This window comes from Crocodylus porosus, unplaced genomic scaffold (assembly GCF_001723895.1).
Source record: "Crocodylus porosus isolate Cpor-Errol unplaced genomic scaffold, CroPor_comp1, whole genome shotgun sequence".
In the NCBI taxonomy this organism is placed as follows: Eukaryota; Metazoa; Chordata; order Crocodylia; family Crocodylidae; genus Crocodylus; species Crocodylus porosus.
The window spans coordinates 62,246,870-62,268,433 of record NW_017728948.1 but is presented as its reverse complement, the minus strand read 5'-3'; the positions used below and the strand labels follow the sequence as shown (position 1 = coordinate 62,268,433).

At 42.0% G+C, this 21,564-nt stretch overlaps 1 protein-coding gene across 7 annotated transcripts in view; it reads right to left on the bottom strand.

Annotated features, from left to right (window-relative positions):
- Positions 1-21,564, bottom strand: part of FAT1 (FAT atypical cadherin 1) — a 164,239-nt gene that overhangs the window by 69,944 nt on the left and 72,731 nt on the right. For all 7 annotated transcript variants that reach the window (XR_002104264.1, XR_002104265.1, XR_002104266.1 and 4 more), the window contains exon 4: positions 6,179-6,240. Coding sequence is in view for 4 of the 7 variants with exons in the window: in XM_019552750.1 (XP_019408295.1) it covers positions 6,179-6,240 (62 nt within the window). In the remaining 3 variants the exon portion in view is untranslated. The remainder of the gene's footprint in view (positions 1-6,178; positions 6,241-21,564) is intronic.

Below are 21,564 nucleotides of genomic sequence, written 5' to 3'. Positions count from 1 at the left end.
TTGCAAGGGAAATGGCAGACATTGTTTTTGGCAGATGCTTCTTCTGACAGAGAGTTGTTGCATTACAGCTGTTCTAAGGCAGACTGCTGCTTCACTTTTTGCTGTGAGTTATGGAGTATATTGATATGAAGTTTTGAGTTAGGAAGAGGGTTTTATTCCAGGGGTTGACAATGGATTCCTTTGCTGATAAACTGATAAGAGCTTGAGGAGTTTGACTATAAAAGAGCTGAAGGAGGCAAGGAAACTATGAGACCATAATCTCAGGATGAAACTAGGGTTTTGCTATTGACTCCAATAGAAAAAAAAGGTTTCATCCTCACGCTCTGCACAAGAAGAGATAAGGGTTCTCTTTCTTAAGGCAACAGGAGATGGGAAATCTGGTAAGGTTACCGTCTATAGGTATAATAAAGATGAAGAAAAAAATTGCTTAAATGTGAATTAGTTATCCATCCTCATCTTCATTTCTTCTATACATTCAAATAATGCACCCTTTTAGAAGGTGAATGGAAAAAATGGCACAAAAGTTTTTGGAGTAAAGGAAGAGCAGGATACATTCATGCTGGGAGCAACAGAACAAGACATGCCAAAGTATACTTATCTATTTGTACAAAATAATCATTAGCCTGGCCCCAAAAATAAACCAGCTACCCCTCCACTCCCTTCCTCCCAAATTTGATTTGAAAACAATATCAATTTGGGGTTTCTAACGTGCTGTTAATAACTGTAAGGGAAATGAAAATGAACTTTTAGAGTGTTTCAATATAATGGCGTCAATTTAAGTAATAAGCAGGGATCCTGGTTTTGTGATAAAAAAAAATCCCCAATTTTCCAATTAAAAAAAATAACCCCACATCCACATTTTTCCATGATCAAAATGAAACAACACTATACCTATGATATTACTGGTGTTTTGTTTTAATCATGGAACCTGCAGATTTTAATCCAAAAATTAGGGATTTTTTTTTAAATCAGAGAAAACCAGGATCTATGGTGATAGTTGGATAAAACAGCAATAAAAAATCTTAATAATATTAAGACAAAAAAGGGTAAATTACCTGTGTTTAAAAGAAAAAAAAAGTTTTAAAGGCTACCTTCAAATTAGGAAAATTAGAGATGCGCGCACAGCAAAGTATATTGTTATTTATTACTACATAAACAAGAATGCAATGAGGAGTGCTATTTTAATAGCAAACAAGGAATAAACCCATCAACCCATCTGGTCAATATTTCACTGCTCAATTAATTAGCCAGCTGTACAGCACTTGGCTCAAGCTGCTTATAATGTTGCCACCCTTCTGTGAATTCCTGGGTTTCTTTCTGAACTATTTTCAAAGGTATTGCCATAAAACTAGCAAATGGGCATACGGCTATTTCAGACATTTTGTCTTTCATTATCCCGTAATGCAGGGGTGGGCAAAACATGGCCCACGGGCCTTCTATCTGGCCCATGGGGCCCCCCCAAAAATGTAGAAAATTAATATTTCTCTGCCCTGCAGGCTGCAACAGCAAGGCCACCTGGCCCTGCCCCTCAGCTGGAAGCCCCAGCTACGTTTTCTGGGCTGGGAGCACGTGGCAGCCCCTGCGCGGGAAGCTCAGGTACGTGGGGGCAGGGGGGATCCCGGTCAGGAAAGGAGCGTGGCGGGGGGGTGGGAAGCAGCCCCTCCTCACTTCACACACAGTGTCCAGTGCTGCAGCTGCTTGTAGCCCACGTGGGGCTGCCTATGCCCACTGCAGACAGCCCCATGCAGGCTGTGAGTGCCTGCAGCATAGGGCAGGACTGCTTCCCCCCCCACGCTCAGCTTTTCCCTGGGCTTCTTCCCTTTGCAGAGAAAAGCAGCCCCTTGCCTGCCCCATGGCCGGCGCTCCCCACTGCAGGCTCTTGTAGTCCACATGGGGCTGTCTGGACCAGGCAAAAGGAGCCCCAGGAAGGCTGCAAGCGGCTGCAGGGCTGGGTGCCAGGCATGGGGCAGGGAGGGGCTGCTTTCCCCACCCCGCTGCACTCAGCACCACCCTGTAACCTGGCTCCACTGCCAGGCTGGCAGTGGGGTGGGGTTACAAGCTGGTGCTGAGTGTGGGAAAAGGTGGCTCCTTGCCCACCCCATGGCCAGTACCCCGTGCTGCAGCCACCTGCAACCTGCCTAGGGCTGCCAGTGCCTGCTCTGGACAGCCCTGCATGGGCTGCGAGCACCTGCAGTGGGGAGTGCCAGTCATGGGGCAGGCGAGGGGCTACTTTTCCCTAAGCTCAACACCAGTTTCTTCCCTGCTGGCGAGCAGGGGGTTGGTGCTGTGAACTGCCCCCCTGCTGAGATTAGAACCTATTAATACTAGAAAACAGAAGTTAGGTGGCTGGGTAAATGCCACTTGGGCACACAAAATTAAACAGGATTCTGTCCTGAGTCAGTTGTTACCCCTTATTCACTCCGACTAATACAAAATGTCCTGCAGCCCAATTCTGCCCTATTGCTACACTTGTATCATCTCCAAAGATGACCCAGAAATGAAACAGATGAAAAACATTTCGCTTTGTACATTGAGAATTCGGCTCCCAGCTATGTAAGGACAGAGGAGTTCCAAGAAGGTGCTGTGCATACTAGGAACTCCAGTTCAAAGTGGGGCTCCTGTGCTGTAGCCTGTACATGGTCAATGTGATATATCAGGGAATAAACTTGATTTACAAGTAAATGTATTTCTTGCATTCTTTGTTGAGGTACCTTCCAAATTCTGATTAAACCCAGGATGGGTAATGGAGCAGTACTGTTGAATTTTGCTAGCTGATGTTACAGCTTCTCATCTAGATCTTTGGAATACAGAAAGAATCACATTTCCAGTGAAGTATTACATAAAATGTAAATATCACTGGGAATATTAATGTCTGAACTTCATATCTCAGAGCCACTAAACTAGCATCATGGCCTAATAATATAAGTGATAAAAAATGGAGTTAGCATGGAGATAGCCCAAAAATAAAATCAACAGGATGAAGTATCAAACAACAACTTTTACCATTTGCAAAAAAGAGAAAGCCAGAAGACATGAAAACAATATACAGAAGAGATGCATGACCACTCACAAACGTGAACCTAAACAAGAGCTAACCCACTCATAAGTTTAGAGACAACTAAGGAGCACATTTTTCAGGTTGACAACACTCAGACATCTCAATGGAGATGACGAGATACAGTACTCAGAGGAAAGGCTTTTGTAACACAAGGACAATAACACAGGCAAGCATCTTAAAGGAGAAATCTTTCAACCAGATGGAGCAACAGCTATGTGTAAACAGGTTCTCAGCTTGTTAAGACTGTGGCTAACGTGCCTGCTTAGGGGGGTGCTTTCTTATTTGCCTGCCAAGATTATCTGTGTTTCAATATACAATGTGGGAACAGGAAGCAGATTCCCCTTTTTTGCAGGTGGCTGGGATTTTGACTCAAAACTCAATACCCAAACACAATGGCCAGCACAACCAGACTTTTTAAAAATTGTTTTAAAACACAGGATCAATTGGCTCTGTTTCTACCTAATGCTAACTACCTTGGGCAGTTAAAAGAAAAATCTGCCCTACACAAGCAGTACAATGTTTCTTATCTACCTCTCACGGGGACTTTATGACATTAAATTAATGTTTATAAACCGCACTGAGAAACTTCAAATGAAAGATGTCATGCAAGTACAAAGCATTATTAACAAAGGATTCCAATAGAAAAAGGCTCTATTATTCTTCTGCCCCAGTAGAAATTTTGATTTTACTCCTAAAAATTAAGCTATCCACTACTTGATAAATCACACCTTTCATAAAGTTGAATAAGAGCCTGTATTGTACAAATGTAAAGTTTTGTTAGTTTGATATCACGTATAACTATAACCACAAAGCACTGATCTCACTGTATATGGAAACTGTATTTCCTGAGTTTCTTTAAAAAAAGAAAAAAATATATTGTTTTCCACGAAGACCAGATGGTATAAGACTAACACTGAACTCCAGTTATCAATTAAATCAGGGGTGGGCAAAATACGGCCCGCGGGCTGGATATGGTCCATGAGGCTATTCTAGCGAGCCCGTGGGACCCCTAAAAAAATTTGGAAAATTAATATTTCTCTGCCCTTGGTTCCTGTCAACAGGACCCAGGGGAAGCCCGGAGGGTTCCAACAACAGTAGGGCCCACCCTGCCCCCACCCTCCCCAGCCAGGGTTTCTGGGATGGGAGCACGTGGTTGCCCTGGCGTGGGGAGCTCAGGTAAGTGGGGAGGGGGGAATCCATGCAAGGAAGGAGTGTGTGTGTGGGGAGGGAGGGGGAAGCAGCCCCTCCCCGCCCATGCCTGCTACTGGGTAAGCAGCCTTCCACCCAAAATAATTGCCCGCCCCGAATTAAAAGGTATGTAAGGCCTCTAGCAGAGGGAAATGAAAATAGTTACGGAGCTGGGACACATGACTTCTGCAGAGAGGACTGAGAGAACTGGGCTTACTTAGTCTGGAGAAGAGAAGACAAAGGGGGGATTTAATAGCAGCCTTCAACTATCTAAAGGGTGGTTCCAAAGAAGATGAAGCTAGACTGTTCTCAGAGGTGGCAGATGACAGAACAAGGAGTAATGGTCTCAAGCTGCAGATAGGGAAGTTTAGGTTAGATATTAGGGAAAACTCTCTTACTAGGAAGGTAGTAAAACATTGGAACAGGCTACCCAGCAAGGCTGTGGACTCTTCATCCTTGGAGGTTTTTAAGACCCAAGTAGACAAAGCTTTAACTGGGATGATCTAGCTAGGGACGGTCCTGCTTTTGAGCAGGGGTTTGGACCAGATGACCTCATGTGGCCCCTTCCAACCCTAATCTGCTATGATTCTATGATAAAAGAAGAATTCTGTCAAAGGGTTCAGGCATAGCTTATTGGACTCTGAATCCAAAATATCTTTCTAATGTTTTATCTGTCAGACATCTATATGTATGCATGTTTCCCAACATAAATACCCTTAAGTTCTGAATGCAAGTTAATCACATTATGAAAAATGAAACTCCTTTCTTACACGGCATCCATTCACTTCAATGGTAAAAGTCGGTGTTGGTATGTAGAGATCCTAACTGATCTCAGAGCCTAACTGACCTCTGTGATGCCTAACCAGAACCTAGATGGAATCTGGACACCTAAGTCACAAGCAGTGATTCTACCTGACCTTGCCCAGCAGTCATAACAATACTTAGGCCCCTAGTTCATTAGGGTCTCCATTTTTGCCTGAAACAGCCTAGACCAGGGATCTGCAACTTTTTGGGCAGAGGACCAAAAACACTCACAACCTCAACTTGTAAGATGTTGGCATGCTGGAGGGGATGGTGGGGGAGCCTTGTTGTAGCCATGCAGCCCTGGCCCCTTCCCTGCCCTCTGCCCAGAGGCACACCTGTCACAAGGAATGAGCCAGACCAAGGCTCCTCAGCTCCTCATACAGCTGCTTGCAGCCTGGGCTCTATGGCCAAGAGTCTGGGAAGTTGTGGCAGCCAACTCAGAGGCTGTAGTTGGATGCACCGGGGTCCACAGAGCCATGGCCTGGCTTGTTGCTGACAACAGGTACATGCATGCCTCTAGGTGGATAGCAGGGAAGGGGCTGAGACTGCTTGGCCACAACAAAGATCAGGCCCTTTGCAGCTCTGCTGCCATCCATCCCTAGGTGTGCATACCAAGCAAGATACCTTCCCATGCCATGTTCTGGCACACATGCCAAGGGTTGCTGACCCCTGGTCTAAACTTGGGCTACTCTGCAGCCTCAGAAGTGAGCAATTCAGAATAGTTACTTATGTGTTTCTGTCCTCCCTAAAACCAGCTGCAATATGAGTCAGTATTGAAGATGCATAAACACTCTGCAAGTCCCCGATTCCTTAGCTGGGGACAGACCATGGTGAGTGACTATTTAAGTCACTCAGCTGAGAACACATATGTAGCTTAATAGAAACAGTGGAGCAAACTCATTCCATTACAACCCATCTGGTCTCAAGACATATTTATAAGATCTACACAATCTCATAATCTGCCCAATTATTTTATTTCTAAAAAATTACTGAAAGATATGTATTTCTATGAATGGCAATCTTTGGATAACCAGGATGCTTTACTTCTATTCTCTGAGTTCTTTGTATGGAATATTCATAGAAAATATCACTTTCACTATATTTCAGAGATCTAAGAGAATTATTTACCTCCAGTATGTGCTCTCCTTGCTGTTCTCGGTCTAGCCTTCTTGATGTGGTTGCAATTAGACCTGCAAACATAACACAGCAATTCATCAGTCCTTCCACAAAAATAACTGGGATGGAGATTAGGTCAAGACAGAAATTATTGTTATGGCTACCCTCATGGTCTCATCTGTTTCTGCGGCATTTAAATATTTGTTTAAAAAAAATTCCATTCTTTACAGCTATGAAGATATCTGTCAGAACTTGACCCAGAGCTGATTTGTTTTGAGCCTTTAGGCAACAGACTTAATTGTGTTCCGATACATCTGTACATCTCCCATAGCACAACAGGAATCACAAGTGCATCCCACATACTAAATCTAACCAATATGTGAACTGTCTTTAATTCCAAGGTGTGCTCATTCATAAATTAATTTTAGCATTTGCCAGCCATTTTAGCAGAAGAATCCTGCTATTCATTGTGGTAAGAAGAATAAGCACAGATCCTCTCTTGAATTATAGCCAAACTGTTTCACCAGTAAAAAAAATAGTAATTTAAAGCAGGCTTAATCAGCCATCACAGGGAAATATTTGTTTGATACAAATCCACTGAGGAGGAGGATGTAGTAATCAAGAAAGTGACAAACATATTTTAGTGATAAAGATAGAAAGAAAGGAGCAAATATTCCAAGTTTTACGGGCAAAAATGTGGTGTTGTGGGACTAAGAATGCTAAGAATAGTGAAGTTCAAAATGACAGAGAATGAGGGAAATGAAGGAGTGCCAGAATAAAATGTGAGGAAAAGAAAGATTTTATTAATAATGTCCAAAGCAACAGAAAGCTCAATGAGAATGAGACTGGAGTTAGATTCTAGCTATGAACAAGTCCTACTTAAACTAATCCTTCCTAATGTCATCAGCCATCGAGATGCACTCATGATACAAGAAAAATTATACACTGTACTTCTACAGCACCTCTTACCTAAAAGATCTCCAAGTAAGGACAGAAGGCAGGGCAGGTTAGCACCTTAGGTTGCCTATACATGAGTGCAGAGCCTGGTCTAGTGCACTATTACAGTGTATCAGAACTGAGTCTGCTGAAGCGTGGTAATTACCAAACTCTAGGAGCCTCCTGTCTCTTGTGTCAGTACCCCCACACTTCAAAATGGCAGAGGGGGTGAAGGAACTAAAACTTGTTGAACAAGCTTCAGTTCAGCACCCCCACCGCCATTTTGAAGTGTAGAAAAGCTGATGCACAAGATGCTACAGAGCTTTAATTAGAGGGGCTCTTGGAGCTGCCTCTCCCTCAGAGCACATGTAAAAGTACCATTTTAGCTCATTCAGAGGAATGAGCTTTCGTAGGCTAGAGCCTACTTCATCAGATGCTGAATGGACTTGTATATGCCCTCTGTAAGTCCATTCATAGCAAGTGATGAAGTAGGCTCTAGCCGACAAGAGCTCATGCTTCTCTGAACAAGTTAGTCTGTATAAGGTGCCACCCTGCCCTGTCTTCTTTCTAACTTTAGGCCAATATAGCTAACTACCTCTGGGTGAGCTATGTTAGGTAGATACCATTACCCTGTTTCCACGAACAGAAATATGGATACATTAGTGAATTGCCAAATCAGTGGCAAAAACAGTAGAACTCAGATCATCTAACACCCATTTGGTTTGTTTAATGACATTTCTTTATTAACAGTCACGTTTTGTACAATATATCACAAATTCATGTATCAGCTTTTCAAAACTGAGGTGGTACAGCAAAGAAAAAAGGTCTTCAGTTTTGCCTCAGAGCTCCAGGTAAATTAAAGCTTCAGAATAAAATAACCCACATCAATAGAATAAGATTCCAATTTTACTTAAAAAGAAGTTACAAGAAAAGTAGAATTTTATGGCTTTAGTTCATAGTTAGCAAAGTTTTTGCTGCAAGAGTTCTAGGTTATGTACATCAACAAAATGGGTAGCCATTACTGAATAATATGAAGAAAACTCACAGAAGGCAATAGAACAAATGTCAATCATTATAACTGCCATTCTTCAAAAAGTAAATAGTGTAAACCACAGACCTTTCAATTATGGTCAAAACTATTTTCCAGCAGTTTGGTTTTCCATTGTTTATTTTTATTTATTTATGTTTTTACCAATCTTAGTTTAGTTTACTTTAGTATTCTTCCTCCTCACTACCAACAACTGTTAATAATGTATTAGAGTTGATTATAATTCAATATTATAACATGGTTTGGTTACTGTATAATTCAAACAGAATAGGAACAAAAACATGAAAACAAACAAGCAATGCTTCATTTAGTACTGTTAAAGTGCTATACATTTAAAGAGAAGAAAAAAGGAAAATAAAACAAGCAAACCTTGTATCTGTATGATTTAAGTGATTTCTCATGTCTACAAGTTCCATAATGATTATAGAGCTTCAAATAGTGACAAATTGAAACATGTCATACACTCAAAGACAAAGCTTTCTCCAAGCCCCTCGCTCAAGGCGGATTATGCTTTTCTTGTCATGTGCACTAGCAGGAGTAAACAGTATTGTTAGCTGCAGAGTTACAAATGGTGAATAAGATGTCCGTCCCCCTTCTCTCACACAGCCTTTATGGAACTAAAGGTGGAACTTTGGAAAAAGCAGTTCCCCTACATGCCACATTTTGGGGAGCCAATGAATGTTTCTGAGAAAGTTCTAAATAGGCACACTGGAAGCAACCACACACTGAGATCCCAGGCAAATAATACATTTATGGTGCAATTAGCATGTTAATCACACAATGAATACAACATGCCACATTCAGCCAATTGATCGTGTCATACGATGGCCAACCAGTCACAAAGATAGTCCACATCCAACAGAACATATAACTTCTATAAGCCCAACAGCATTATTTTAATGCTTAAAGGCCAACCAAAAGGGGCAGAGGAAAACCACAGGGGAAAGCAAGTATGGGGTTATGAATATGTAGAATTCCATAAAAGAATTCAGAGGGGGCTAACATCATTTGTGGAGAGTAATATGGATCCTCAATCAGGAGTGGCCAGCCTGCAGCACAAGTGCCACAAGTGGCATGGGCAGCCTGTGTGTGTAACAGGTGCCAGGCAGGGTAAGGAGTAAAAAAAAACAAGCAACAGATTGGTCAGGCAAAAGGGGATCAAAGTGGTATTCTGGGAGCATGTGGCGCTTACTTTGCAGCATACTTGCCAAACAGGTAGGCCCCACTGATCTAGATGTTCAGTTCACACTCCTATCATGAGATTAAAAATCCTTCCCTTATAGCAGCAGCATGTAGGCACAACTCCATGAGGAAAAACCTGTGTTACTTCAGTAAGTTTTACCTTTCTACAGCCTTTTTGGCTTTAACTTGCATTGAAAGAGAGCACTGAGGGCTTGAACCATTAATAGTAAATTCCAAATAATATCTACAAAAGTATTAAGCAATAATGTAAACATTAACACACATATCCCACCTTTACTGCAAATAAATGTTCCAAATGAGACATCTAGAATACAACCATGCTCTACAGATTACAATCTATTAATTTATCAGAGTAAATTTTTCTACATTACTGAAACTGACTGGTAGATTTTGGAAACCAATAAACAAACACAGTATTTAAGATAAACAGGCTTTCATCTATTAACAGCCATGTTCCAGCAGTAGCAACAGTCTTTTGACGAAGGCTCATGATGTTGCATGCCACACAGTTCTGTTGAAATACTTCAGGTTGTTAACAGGAGGGTTTAAACCCTCATCATGTATATCCTGTAAAATCAGCAGAAACTAGTGCCAACAAAGGAAATAACACCTTTGGATTTAGAATCACACATACATGCACTGCATTCTTTGCATTTAACTCTTTCTGAATTGAAAAAGTTAGGGTTGCTCCTTGGAGTCTAAGTCATTCAGACAGGCATAGGTTTTTGTAAGCAACAGTCTGCTAGAATCTGAAAAAGTGGGCTGTCACTTACAAAAGCTCAACTTTCTGAATGAGTCAGTCTCCACAATGACACCCTGCTCTGCCTTTTGCCCAACTTCAAACTAACATGGCTAACTACTCCTCTTTAATGGAAAAATATGATCTTTATCTATTGAAATGAGATGGCTACTGTGCTGCAATATGAAATGAACCTTTTATAATCTATAGTAAATAATGGAAAGCCTTGAATGTGAAGTACTGTGATGAGTATGGATGTATTTAATTATATGCTTAAAACTCTCCCAAATTGTGGTCACGGTCACACATCTTTATGCTGCAATGTAATAAACTCATCAGTATCAGCTGAAATGCTAGGTGAAATTGTGGCCCCACTGACCTCCCAGTGATCTGGAGCCAGGATGGAGTTGGAATTTTACCCTGTGCATGTGAATCGAGTGCAATAATGTGACTCTGCAACTTACTGATTTTGTAATATCTATTGCACTAAATCATTCAATGTTCTAGGAGAGCAGTTTTAAGGATAAAATATGATCAACTGAAATATTAATACTGAATTTAACATTTGAAAGGATTTCTTTTTTTCCTCCTGTTCCCACTCACCCAACTGTGCCCTATTCTTTTCTTCGGGTATCAGCAATATAGGCTATTTTAGAAAAAACATGAAAAATAGTTTACAAATTTAAATAAATATTTTAAAATACTTATGTTACATTAATAAAAGATGGAGATGAAATTGCAGATTTGAATCTTGAAGTTACTTCCTACCCTATGATTTCATATCAGGGTTCTCAGAATTCTGTGCGATCTGATCATATGATGTAATAGCTTAATGAAGACAAGCAGAGGATGAAGCTTAATTTAACACCAAAGTGGTTCAGGCTAGTAGCTAGGTCTGTTCTGAAATCTGTCTCATCTAGTAGAAAACAAACTCAGTGCACACACATCTTACTCACTGTTGAGAATCAGACCATTTCTGTTCAGAAAATGACCATCTAAGTGTCAGTTTAGAATCACATTTTCCTATTCCTTTTATTATCACCTCTTGGTAAGTGAAAGGCACACAAACTAGAGTGTGAGAGAATGACTTACATTTGAGTATTATTCTGCATGTGAATCAATAGATACTTTCTACAGAATGAGTGAGAAAGGTCAGTCATCCTTGGGAAAACACAACCTTATGAAAAAAACATTAATAAGCTAAGGATGAACAAGTGATATTTCTAGCAAATTGGTGCGATTTTCAAGTTTGTAATATGTCAAAACTCATCACATCTTCATCTTCCTAACACATTTTCATAAGTGAAACTTAATTACTAAGTAAGCCTTTGAAAAGTTCACAGCTTTTCTGCTATGATAAACAGAGTACCATGCATAGCCAGAACTAATCGTAAAAAACTTGCTTGTTGTAAATAATCATAGAACAGAATATGGTGATTTTTGTTGTTGCTTTCCTTTCTCTTCTGAGTTCAGTCTCATGACATAGTCTTGTCTATGTATCCAACCATTTCTGTTATAGTTGTTCATCCCCATACTAAAATCACTTCAGATTCACATTTTAAGTCTCATTAAAATATTTAGAAACAAAAGTAAAGACCTAAAATTAAAATAATAATTTAGAGTTTTATGTAAATAGTATAAATAAAACTTGTTACTTATGAAAACAGATTTTGAGAGAATTTTGTTCTAGTCCAAGCTCAGCTTCCTGGTTACCCTCTGACTTAATGCTAATCACATGTTAAGCTCTTTATATCACTTTTCTCATCTGTGAAAACAGCATAACACCACTGATCATGCTCCTTTTGGCAAAATACCAATTAGTTAAAACTTGCAAGGTGCTATACAAGTGCTAATTTATTATCTTCTGAATGCTAAAGCTACATATTACAATAAAGAGTATTAAAAGTAGCCTGAGTCCCAAATACATCTTATTTTAGTTATGAAGAGCAAAGATTTAATTTAGAAAAATAAAAAGCACTTGTTCACTTCATAAAACCATATCAGCTTCTGTAAGAGAAGGGTTCACTTCTGAATTTCACTCCTGACAAATAAACTAAAGATAAATTAAATTTGTAATGTGCTATTTTAAGAATTACTTGAAGTATTTAAAGATGTAGTTAACTCATTTTTCATGATTCTCTTTATCATCAAAAGCTGTACTGTAAGTCTCTTTAATGTGGCAGACCTCAGAGGTGACAAAATGGTATCAGAAAAGGAGGTGAGGTTTTTAGGCTTACTGTCTCATTAATTTCTCTCTCAAGCCTCCTCAGTTTAAGGTTAAAAAAATCCTGAACTGTCTACCTGTAAATTCAATGTGGGATAGGAGAGGCAAAGGGCTCTGTCTCTACTTATATATATAATAAAAACATTAATATAAATCACCAGTAACAAAGGTGCTACAAGCCAAAATAGGTGTTGATTCCAGTTAACTTTGAATTAATGTGAACAGATGTACTTTGAACTTGAGTTTTTTCAATAACAATGCAAAAGAAAGAATCCTGCTTCCTCAATCTTACCTGCATTGGCTCTGCAGGTTTAAACATAAGTAAAAAGTAGTTCAAACTCTTTTTTATCACTAAAACCAGCAGAAGAAAACAGAGGCGAAAGGCCAATTTTTACAATGATTTTCTGAATGGAACCATACTTTAAAATATTTATAAAATCTGACTGGTTGTATCCTTTTATTTTCCATTTTTAATGTACCATTATGACTCTGAAAAATTAAAGCAAAATGAATCAGTGTTGCTGATGTCCCAATCGCTGTTTAATTCTGCTGTTACATAGACAGCTGTTCAGTCAGCAGAGGGTGCAGTGATCAAACTTTATTCCCAGAGCAAGCTATTAGTGTTTAAAAGAACACTAAATCTATATAATCCTTGGCCATCTAAGCTTGTATAGAAACAGAAGTCCTCCCTCCACTCAAAGTTGACCCTCTCCAAAAACGGACAGGAAAGAACAATTTTGCCATGTGTTTCAAATAAAACACTTCCCCCCTGTGAGACTGTCACGTTAGAGGAAACCAAAAACAAAGTACATTTAAAACCAGTAACTGAACCTTTTATTAGACCAACTAAATAGATTTACCAATGAAGGTAAGCCTTTCCCTATGCTGAAGGGCATTTGTGCCCAAAAGCTTGCAAAGAATAATTTTGCCAACTTTCTGGAAGATATCACACATCTACCTAAAGAATCTTTTCTACCCATGTCCTCAGACCAACACAGCTCCAACCAACAACCCTAACATAATTGAATCTGGAACTTTAAATACAAAAAGTTAAATTAAAATTCCTGCACTTAGGATGGAACAGTCCCATGCACCAGTACAGGCTGGCGACCAATTGGTTAAGCAGCAGCTCTGCAGAAAAGGACCAGGGGGATACAGTGGACAGTAAGACGAATATGAGTTAATAGCATGTCATTATTGTGAAGCAGGCTAACAGCACAGTGGGCTGCATTACAGGAGTATTGCAAGCAGATCAAGGGAAGTCATTATTCCCCTTTATTCAGCACTGGTGAGGCTGCATCTGGAGTTCTGTGTCCGGGTTTAGGCCCCCTGCTACAGAAAGGATGTGAACAAACTGGAGAGAATTCAGCAGAGGGCAATAAAAATGGCAGAGGACTGGGGAACCTGACTTACGATGAGAAGTTGAAGGAATGGCTTATTTAGTCGGGAGAAGAGAAGATGGGGAGTGGATTTAATAATAGCCAACCTGAAGGGTGGTTCCAAAGAGGATGCAGCTAGACCGTTTTCCGTGGTGGCAAATGACAGAACATGGAGCAATGGTCTCAAGTTGCAGCAAGGGAGGTTTAGGATGGATATTAGGAAAAATCTCTTTCACTAGGAGAGTGCTAAAAGTACTGAAACAGCTTACCCAAGGAGGTTATGAAATCTCCCATCCTTGGAGGTTTCTAGGACCCAGCTAGACAAAGCCTTGGCTGAGATGATATAGCTAGGGAAGATACTGCTTTGAGCAAGGGGTGGATTAGATCAGTGCTTCTCAAAGTGGTGGTCCGCGGACTGGTGCCAGTCCGTGAGCCACCAGTCACCGGTCCACAGCAAGTTGCCAGGAAAGAAAGAAATATATTCGCTGGTCCGCAGCGAGTTGCCAGGAAAGAAAGAAATATATATTCAGAAGCATAACATTGATATATCATAGCACCATAGTTCATACATTCCAACACTCCAGGTGACGTCACGTCGCGTGAGGCAAGGAAAAAGAAAGAAACAGTCGGTCATGTATTTGTGTAACGCTGTTACACGCAGTTGCTGCCACCGGCTGAACCGGGCACTGGTCCCTGGCCTGCTGGAAAAAAAATTGCCGGTCCGCCACATCAGATAGTTTGAGAAGCACTGGATTAGATGACCTCCTGAGATCCCTTCCAACCCTAAATTTCTATGATTTTATATACTTATAAAACGTACTCAAACTTAATGCAAATAATGTTCAGTACTTACAGGAATAACCTGAGCTAAGTCCCCCCCCCCACACACACACACACTAAGGCTCACTTCTCTTTTTTCCAAAGTTCCTTATGCCTCTAATACAGGGGTGGGCAAAATGGCAGATCCAGCTGGTGTCTGGACTCCATTTCCCAGCAGCTCCTGCCCACATGGCTGGGACCGGTTTGCATGGAGACCCCAGCAGCAGCAGCTCTGTGATACTGCAAGGTTGGGGTTTCCATGGAGACCAGTCCCAGAAGCACTGGCAGGGCGAGGAGCTGCTCCGGAACTGCTGGCATCTTGCAGCAGCGGTGACAGCATGTTGTGCACCCAGGGCAGAGTGCTACCCACTTAACCAATATGCTGTTGATAGGAGCGTACCAACACAGATTTGGGGGGCTGATACCGATAGCCAATTTTTAAGGCATATCGCCAATTCTGATCCAATTTCTGATGCAACATGGAAAGCTGCGTGCAGATGGTAAGTCTGTTGTGGTGGGAGGGAAGGGGTGTGAGGGGGGCAGATCAAGGTCCCTGAAGAGAGGGAGGGAGTGGGGCTGGGGCAGGTGCTGCCCAGCCAAGGCAGGACGGAGCTGAGTCTCGTCTGAGGGATGCAGGGGGGAAGGAGGCTCCCACCACTGCATGCACCCCAGGAGGGCATGGGGGAGGGGGAAGTGTGTGCTCCCAGATCTGCACGGGGCATCGACGGGGTGGGCTATAGCCATAGGCTGGGGTGCACTCAGGGCAGGCAGTGGTGATGCTGGTAGAGGGTTGGGGGGGCTACAGCCCCCCCCAAAATTCGCCATAACCCCCTCCCAGTGGTGCCACCTGCCCCAAGCACAGCCCAGCCCAACCCCACTCCACAATGTGCCAGTAAGAGCCCAACACAGTCCCAGCCTGCAGCTGCAGCCCACCATCCAGAAGGCACAACAGTGGCACCTGAGGCTGAATACAGACTTCTTTGAGAGGGTCTTGATTATCCCAGGTTTTGACCTGACTCAAAACAAAAGTGACATAGCCATTAACAACCTTCTTAGACCCTCTGCAGCAGCTCTTCTGCCAGTAGGTGGCCAGCAAGAGGACACAGCCTGGGTGCTGACAGATATGTATGCATCACTTTACCAGCTCCCTAGAGCCTGTATAGCTTGTGCGTTCCTGGGCATGGGCTGTGCTTGGTGCAGGGGTACACAGACCTAAAAGTAAAGTTTCCCCCCTACCATGTCTCTAAGCATCCAGCCTGACCAGCTTATCCCTGGAATGAACCACAATAATCCTAACAGACCAGCAGGACCATGTCCCAGGGGAAAAGCATTACCACATTTTACCTGGCATATTTCACAGGTACTTGAAATGGGATGGTGGAAGTATCCCAAGGACAAATGCAACATGTTTTAGTTATAGCCTCAAAAACCAAGTCACTCAGAAAGGCATAGTTTTCATAGCTGGAAGCAGTTAGATGAATGCAGAGATCAGCAGTACTAAATAGGAGTAAATTCTTTAAATACAAAGAATAGGGAAAAGGGGAAGGAAAGGGAGGTGGCACTGCTACGGGAGTTGAAGGTGGGTTGAAGACATCAAAAGAGAAAAACCAAAGCCACTGAGGGACATAAAGGTTATTAAAGCTAGTCCAGGTAATGGGATAAGCATGCTACACACACTGCTGTATCAATCTTCTACAGACAGACTGTCCAGATAGAATATAACCAAGTCTGCTCTGATCACACCAACCAGAATGTACACCTGAAGGATCTGGTCCAGGGGTTCCTACACTTACAATACAGTCCCAAAGCCATAGCCACTCAAATCAACAGAGACAGACTTAGACTCCACTCTGACCTGCTACAATACCACCTCCGTGACAAGAGCAACAGAATACCTCTTGTTGTCACCTAAAGCCCCTTGCTTGAATAACTCTGACATAACACTAACAACCTCCAACTCTTCCTGGAAAATGATGACTATTTCAAGGTAGCCTTGGGCGACAAGCCTGTTCTAGTTTAAAGGCAGCCTACCCAACCTAAAAAAAAAAAAATCTGTCCAGCAGCAAACTAATTCCTATTCTTCACAAGCCACCAAGTCTTGGCAAAGACCCAGATGCCAGCTATACCCCTCATCAACATACACACAGTCATTGGACCAAACATGGCCAAAGTAATACCCAGCGTTCATTCACCTGCTCCTCTACCAATGTCATATATGCTATTATCTGCTTATAGTGCTGCTCTGCCATCTCTCTGCATTGGATACATGAAGCAGTTCCTGCATGAAAGAATGCATGCACACTGATTGCAGGGATAAAGGTTGCAGCTGGACATCCATTTGGCATAAATTCCAGAAAAACCCAAAGGCCTGTAAGAGAATACTTTAAACAATGACCTTGGAGCAGTTGTTCTTAAACAATTTTTAAAAACTCCTTGAATGCAAGATTTCAGAACAAGAAATCATCCACAGATTAATGTGAAGTGTAGCTTCAGCAGAGATTATGGTTTCTTATTCCATAGCTAGCTTATATAACCCCTATATCCTTCAGTGGATTAACTACTTTTTCTCCCCCTTGTGTCCCTTCAACCCACCTTTGCCTCTCCCAGCAGGTCCCCTTCCTTCATATTTATGTGACTTTATTCCTTTCTGTTTAGTACCCCTGCTCTCTCCAGGTCCACTGACAGCATTTCACAAAGTAAGCAGTCACTTAGGAAAGCTGGTGCCTTTTTCAATGAGTTAGTCTATAACAGGGGTGGGCAATTATTTTGACTGGAGGACCACTTAACGAGTCTTGATGAGCTGTAGAGGGCTGCATGGGTAGCCCTGCCCCTTGATAGTTGCCTTCTTGTGACTGGAAGTCCCGCCCCTAACCCCCTGACCTTTGCTACCGGAAATCCCTCCCCTTGCCCTCTAGAAATACTCCTTTTGGGGGAAGAGTGGGATTGCCACCTTAGAACCAGACAAAAACTAGAGTATACACAAAAAGTCAAACACCTACTATAACATATTTTAATTTTATTACAAAATATATTTTTGTTATGATATGTATAGCGTATATACAGGGGACTGCACAAAAACTCAAAAATAAAGCCTTCGTCTTGTATATTGTGTGGAGGAACTTGTGGGGGGATGTGTACAGTGGGCGTGCGGCTACATCTGTGGGGGGCAATAAGGTATGATGGGGGGGTTGTGGGGCAGGGTGTCAGTGTGCAGCATCTGTGGGGTGTCAGGGAGGATGAGGAGTGTGAGGAAGTGTGGGGGGTGTGGGCATCTCCCGACATTCCCCCATGGTGCATAGGCCCTGCAGGTGGTGGCAGCAGCAGGCAGGGGCAAGAAGCACAGCCTGGTAAGCTGCCTCTATCTCCAGGGTTCCCCACTACACACGCCCTAGCCCTTGCCACACAGGTCCTGGGGCTTCACGGGGAAGCAGGGGCCCAGGCTTCTTACAACGGAATGCAGATCTGGCCAGAGCCGCGTGCTGCTAGGAGGCCGCGTCTGCGCTTGGCATGAGTGCCTCCACCTGCTGCTACCTGTGGGGGCTGCACACCTTGGGGGAATAATGCAGGAGGGTCCCCACACCAGCATTCCCTCTAAGCTGCACAGCATGCACAGCTGCACTGGCACACTCATGCCATGCTGCCAGGCACACCTGTGCAGCCACACACACCACACAGCTTAGAGGGAACATTCCTCCCTCCCCCAAAATACTCCCTCACACCCATACTCTGCCCACCTGAGCTCAATGCTGCTGCCGCCCCCTGGCCATGGCCTCTGCACTGCCGCCAGCCCCATCCCCATGCTCTGCACTCCTGCCCAGCTGCAGCTCCCACCGCTTCCGTATCTGGTGCGCAGAGCAAGCAGGATGCCAGGGAAATAGAGCTGGTCCCTCAATGGCTGCAGCAGTGCCCCCAGATAAACCCTCTCCCTGCCAAAACTAGAGCAAATTTTACCTCTCCAGCCAGACCCCTAATGACTCCCAGGACCCCAGCCATTGCCACTGGGGGCTCCTACCCTAGTCCCCTCCATCTCTCCACTTAGCTAAGCAGGGAATAGGAGAGGTTCAGGAGATTAGGGGCTGGAGTGTCAATCTCAGCAACAGGGCTGTGGGGCCCAAGCACTACCCTCCCTGACCTCTCTTCCCTGTCTCTCCACTCTGCCCCTCTGCCTCCTGCCCCTGCAAGTGGAGGAAAGGCTGGGAGTAGAGAGTGTGGAGCTGCTGATGGTTACAACCTCTTCTCTCACCCCATGGAGAGTCCTAAGGGATGCTGTAGCCAAACCTCCAACCTTGCCCTGGGAAGTCCTAAGGGAGACTGAAATAGTTCAATTGGTACTATGTACGTCTCTCAACTGAAGTATTTCCTTTATGAAGTATTTCCAAGTACCTTTCACTTAGAAACATTTCAAGTGTTGCATCTGTCTGCATCCTTTGATGCCTGAAAGGTGGCTGCTCTCGGCAGCCTCAGAGTAAGACTACACCTTACAGCAGCAGTGAAAGTATAGCTCCACATCTGAGAAAGCTCTTTCGCAGTATTGAGATTCCAGGAAAAAAGAGCTCCCAACTTTGAAACCTGTGAACCAATGAGATTGCTAACAACTGTTATGGTCACATGGTAACAGAACAATTCAACGAGTGTTTCACATGAAGGACCTGCAATTAACAGCCATGTTAAGATCCACTGAAGGAACTCTGTGCACTTCAGAAGAATGTAGAAGTAGAGTGGGGTCTGTGCCATCTCAGAGAGGTCAGAGAATTATGGTCTCCTTGGCAAAAATTGGGCTACCACAAACATCAGTACGGGTTCTCCCAAACTGCTCTAACACTGTAGTGAGTAAAGGGGAAAGAAGGCATTTGAACTCCTCTGCCCATTTTTGTGAAACAAATTAATTTTTTTGTTTTTGTAACACAAAGTTCTGAAGATATAGAAAGGACCATTGTAATAACCTAGTCTGCCTTCACAGGACTATTCTGATTGAACTACATACTTTATTTTAGAATTTAGACTTTATTTTACAATTCAGGTTCGATATAAGAGCTTCCCAGTGATAAAATCTATTCTATCCCCAGATAAGTGGTACCCAAAGTTAAATTACCCTCCCTTAAAAGTGTGCTCCATATTTCCAATTCAAATTGGCTTCTATTTCTAGCCGCTGGAATTTGTTTGGTCTAGAAAGGGTAACAGCTCTATAATATTAGGTGGTTCCTTGCCATGCAAGTACTTAAAGACAACAGTCACTGCTTACTTTGACAAACTAAACAGATTAAGCTTCCTAAATCTCTCCCTTGCAGCATTTTTCTGAAATGTCTCCCATTTTTCAACATCATTTTAAAAAAAAATGTAGACGGACGAACTAAATACAGTGCTCAAAGCAACCGTTTCACTTATTCCATGTACAAAAATAGGACCTCTGCTCCTACTACCGCAACTCCATTAAGTACAACTGTTACCCCTGATTTAGCCCTGTTCCCCCTGCCCCCAACTTCTTGTTAACAGACTACTGGGGGGGAGGGGGAGAATATTAAACAAATAATGGGTAAGGTTTTTTCTTATCTTATTCAAATATGCTGTGACCAAACACAAGGGAGTTTTTTAAACTATGCTTTCAAAACCAAAGGTGGTTCATAGGTTAATGAAAAGCAACAGGATTAACTACCACCAGTTTTCAAACAATTGGAATTAATACCAGGATTTTGCTTTTCGAAAGAGAAAATATATTTATTTCTTTTAAAATCATTCACCACTTGGCAGTCAGACACAGATTATTTTAAACTGGTCAGTATGTTGTTATAGCACATTCTTGATGAATGCAGGCTGTTGAGTCAAGAGAAAAAAAATCAGTCTAATCAACCATTACACTGGAGGGAAACTGAATAGTTTTGGTATTCACAGTGACAAACATACTCCCTTAACAGGGTTAACTATCACACTCTTCTTTGCATGTACCTACAGTCACAGAGATACTAGCAATGCAATTTAAATATGTGCATTAAATAGGTCCATCTCTTTCAAAAGAGCATTTAAATATGCACATATTTTGAACTATGCACAGTTCAACTTGCTTCAAGGGGACTTAATACTTGCTTAACTGTTTGGCTGAATTAGTGCCTGTTACTTTCTGAAGCTCTTACTGTAGTTAAACCTTGTTCTTTGAACAGTTCCATGGATCTTGTGATAACTTAGTAAGGTAATAAAGAATGACTGATATCTCAGTACTACTGAAGACAGAATTTTAAGCAGCAAAGGTAACAGTCTGGCCTTCAGTAATCAACCTGTGCCAGGACATTAGACACTCAATAAAATACAGTAACATTGTTTATGTACATTGTGTGCGTTGCCAGGAAAGATCACAGGACTCTACATATTGGATCAAGGGTCAGTACTTAATCTACTATGTAATATTTCAGAGCACCATTCACAGTGTTAATCAATAGCCATGGAACTTAGTCCTCCTACCATAAACAAATTTCCATGCATGTGCCTCTTAGACCTACTTCCTCACACTATTTCAACAGTGTCCAACTACAATGACCTGGAATTTGCTGATCAGAGTAGGCATTAATCATTTTAATGATTTCATGCAGGGAGTAAAGAGAAGACCTGCAGCCAGCCAGAGATTATTAATGTATGGGTTAGAAACAAAAAAATGTTTTATACAAACACTGGAAGATAGTCAAGTGAATAAACGGTTTAAATCTAAATGTTTTGTATTAGGAAGTTTAAAAAAATTGTGTTTAATGATCAGATCATTATGGGAAAGTGCTTGGTTGTATCCTCAGAAGTAATACTAAGACTACAGAAAACTGTTAACATACTGGAATGTTTTAAAGTGAACTATAGGAATAAGTAGAGATCAAAAGTTTTCTTTCTGAAAGTAACTTAAGTGTGATTAGTAGACAAAGAAGTACAGATGCTCAGCCTTTTTAACCGCAATAAGACTAAAAGCTCTTATGCTGTGTATATATTTTTTTCTCTATAAAATATTAACAACAAAATTATTTTTGCTAATACAAGTGTATACTACTCAAATTATCATTTTGGCTGTTAATGTGT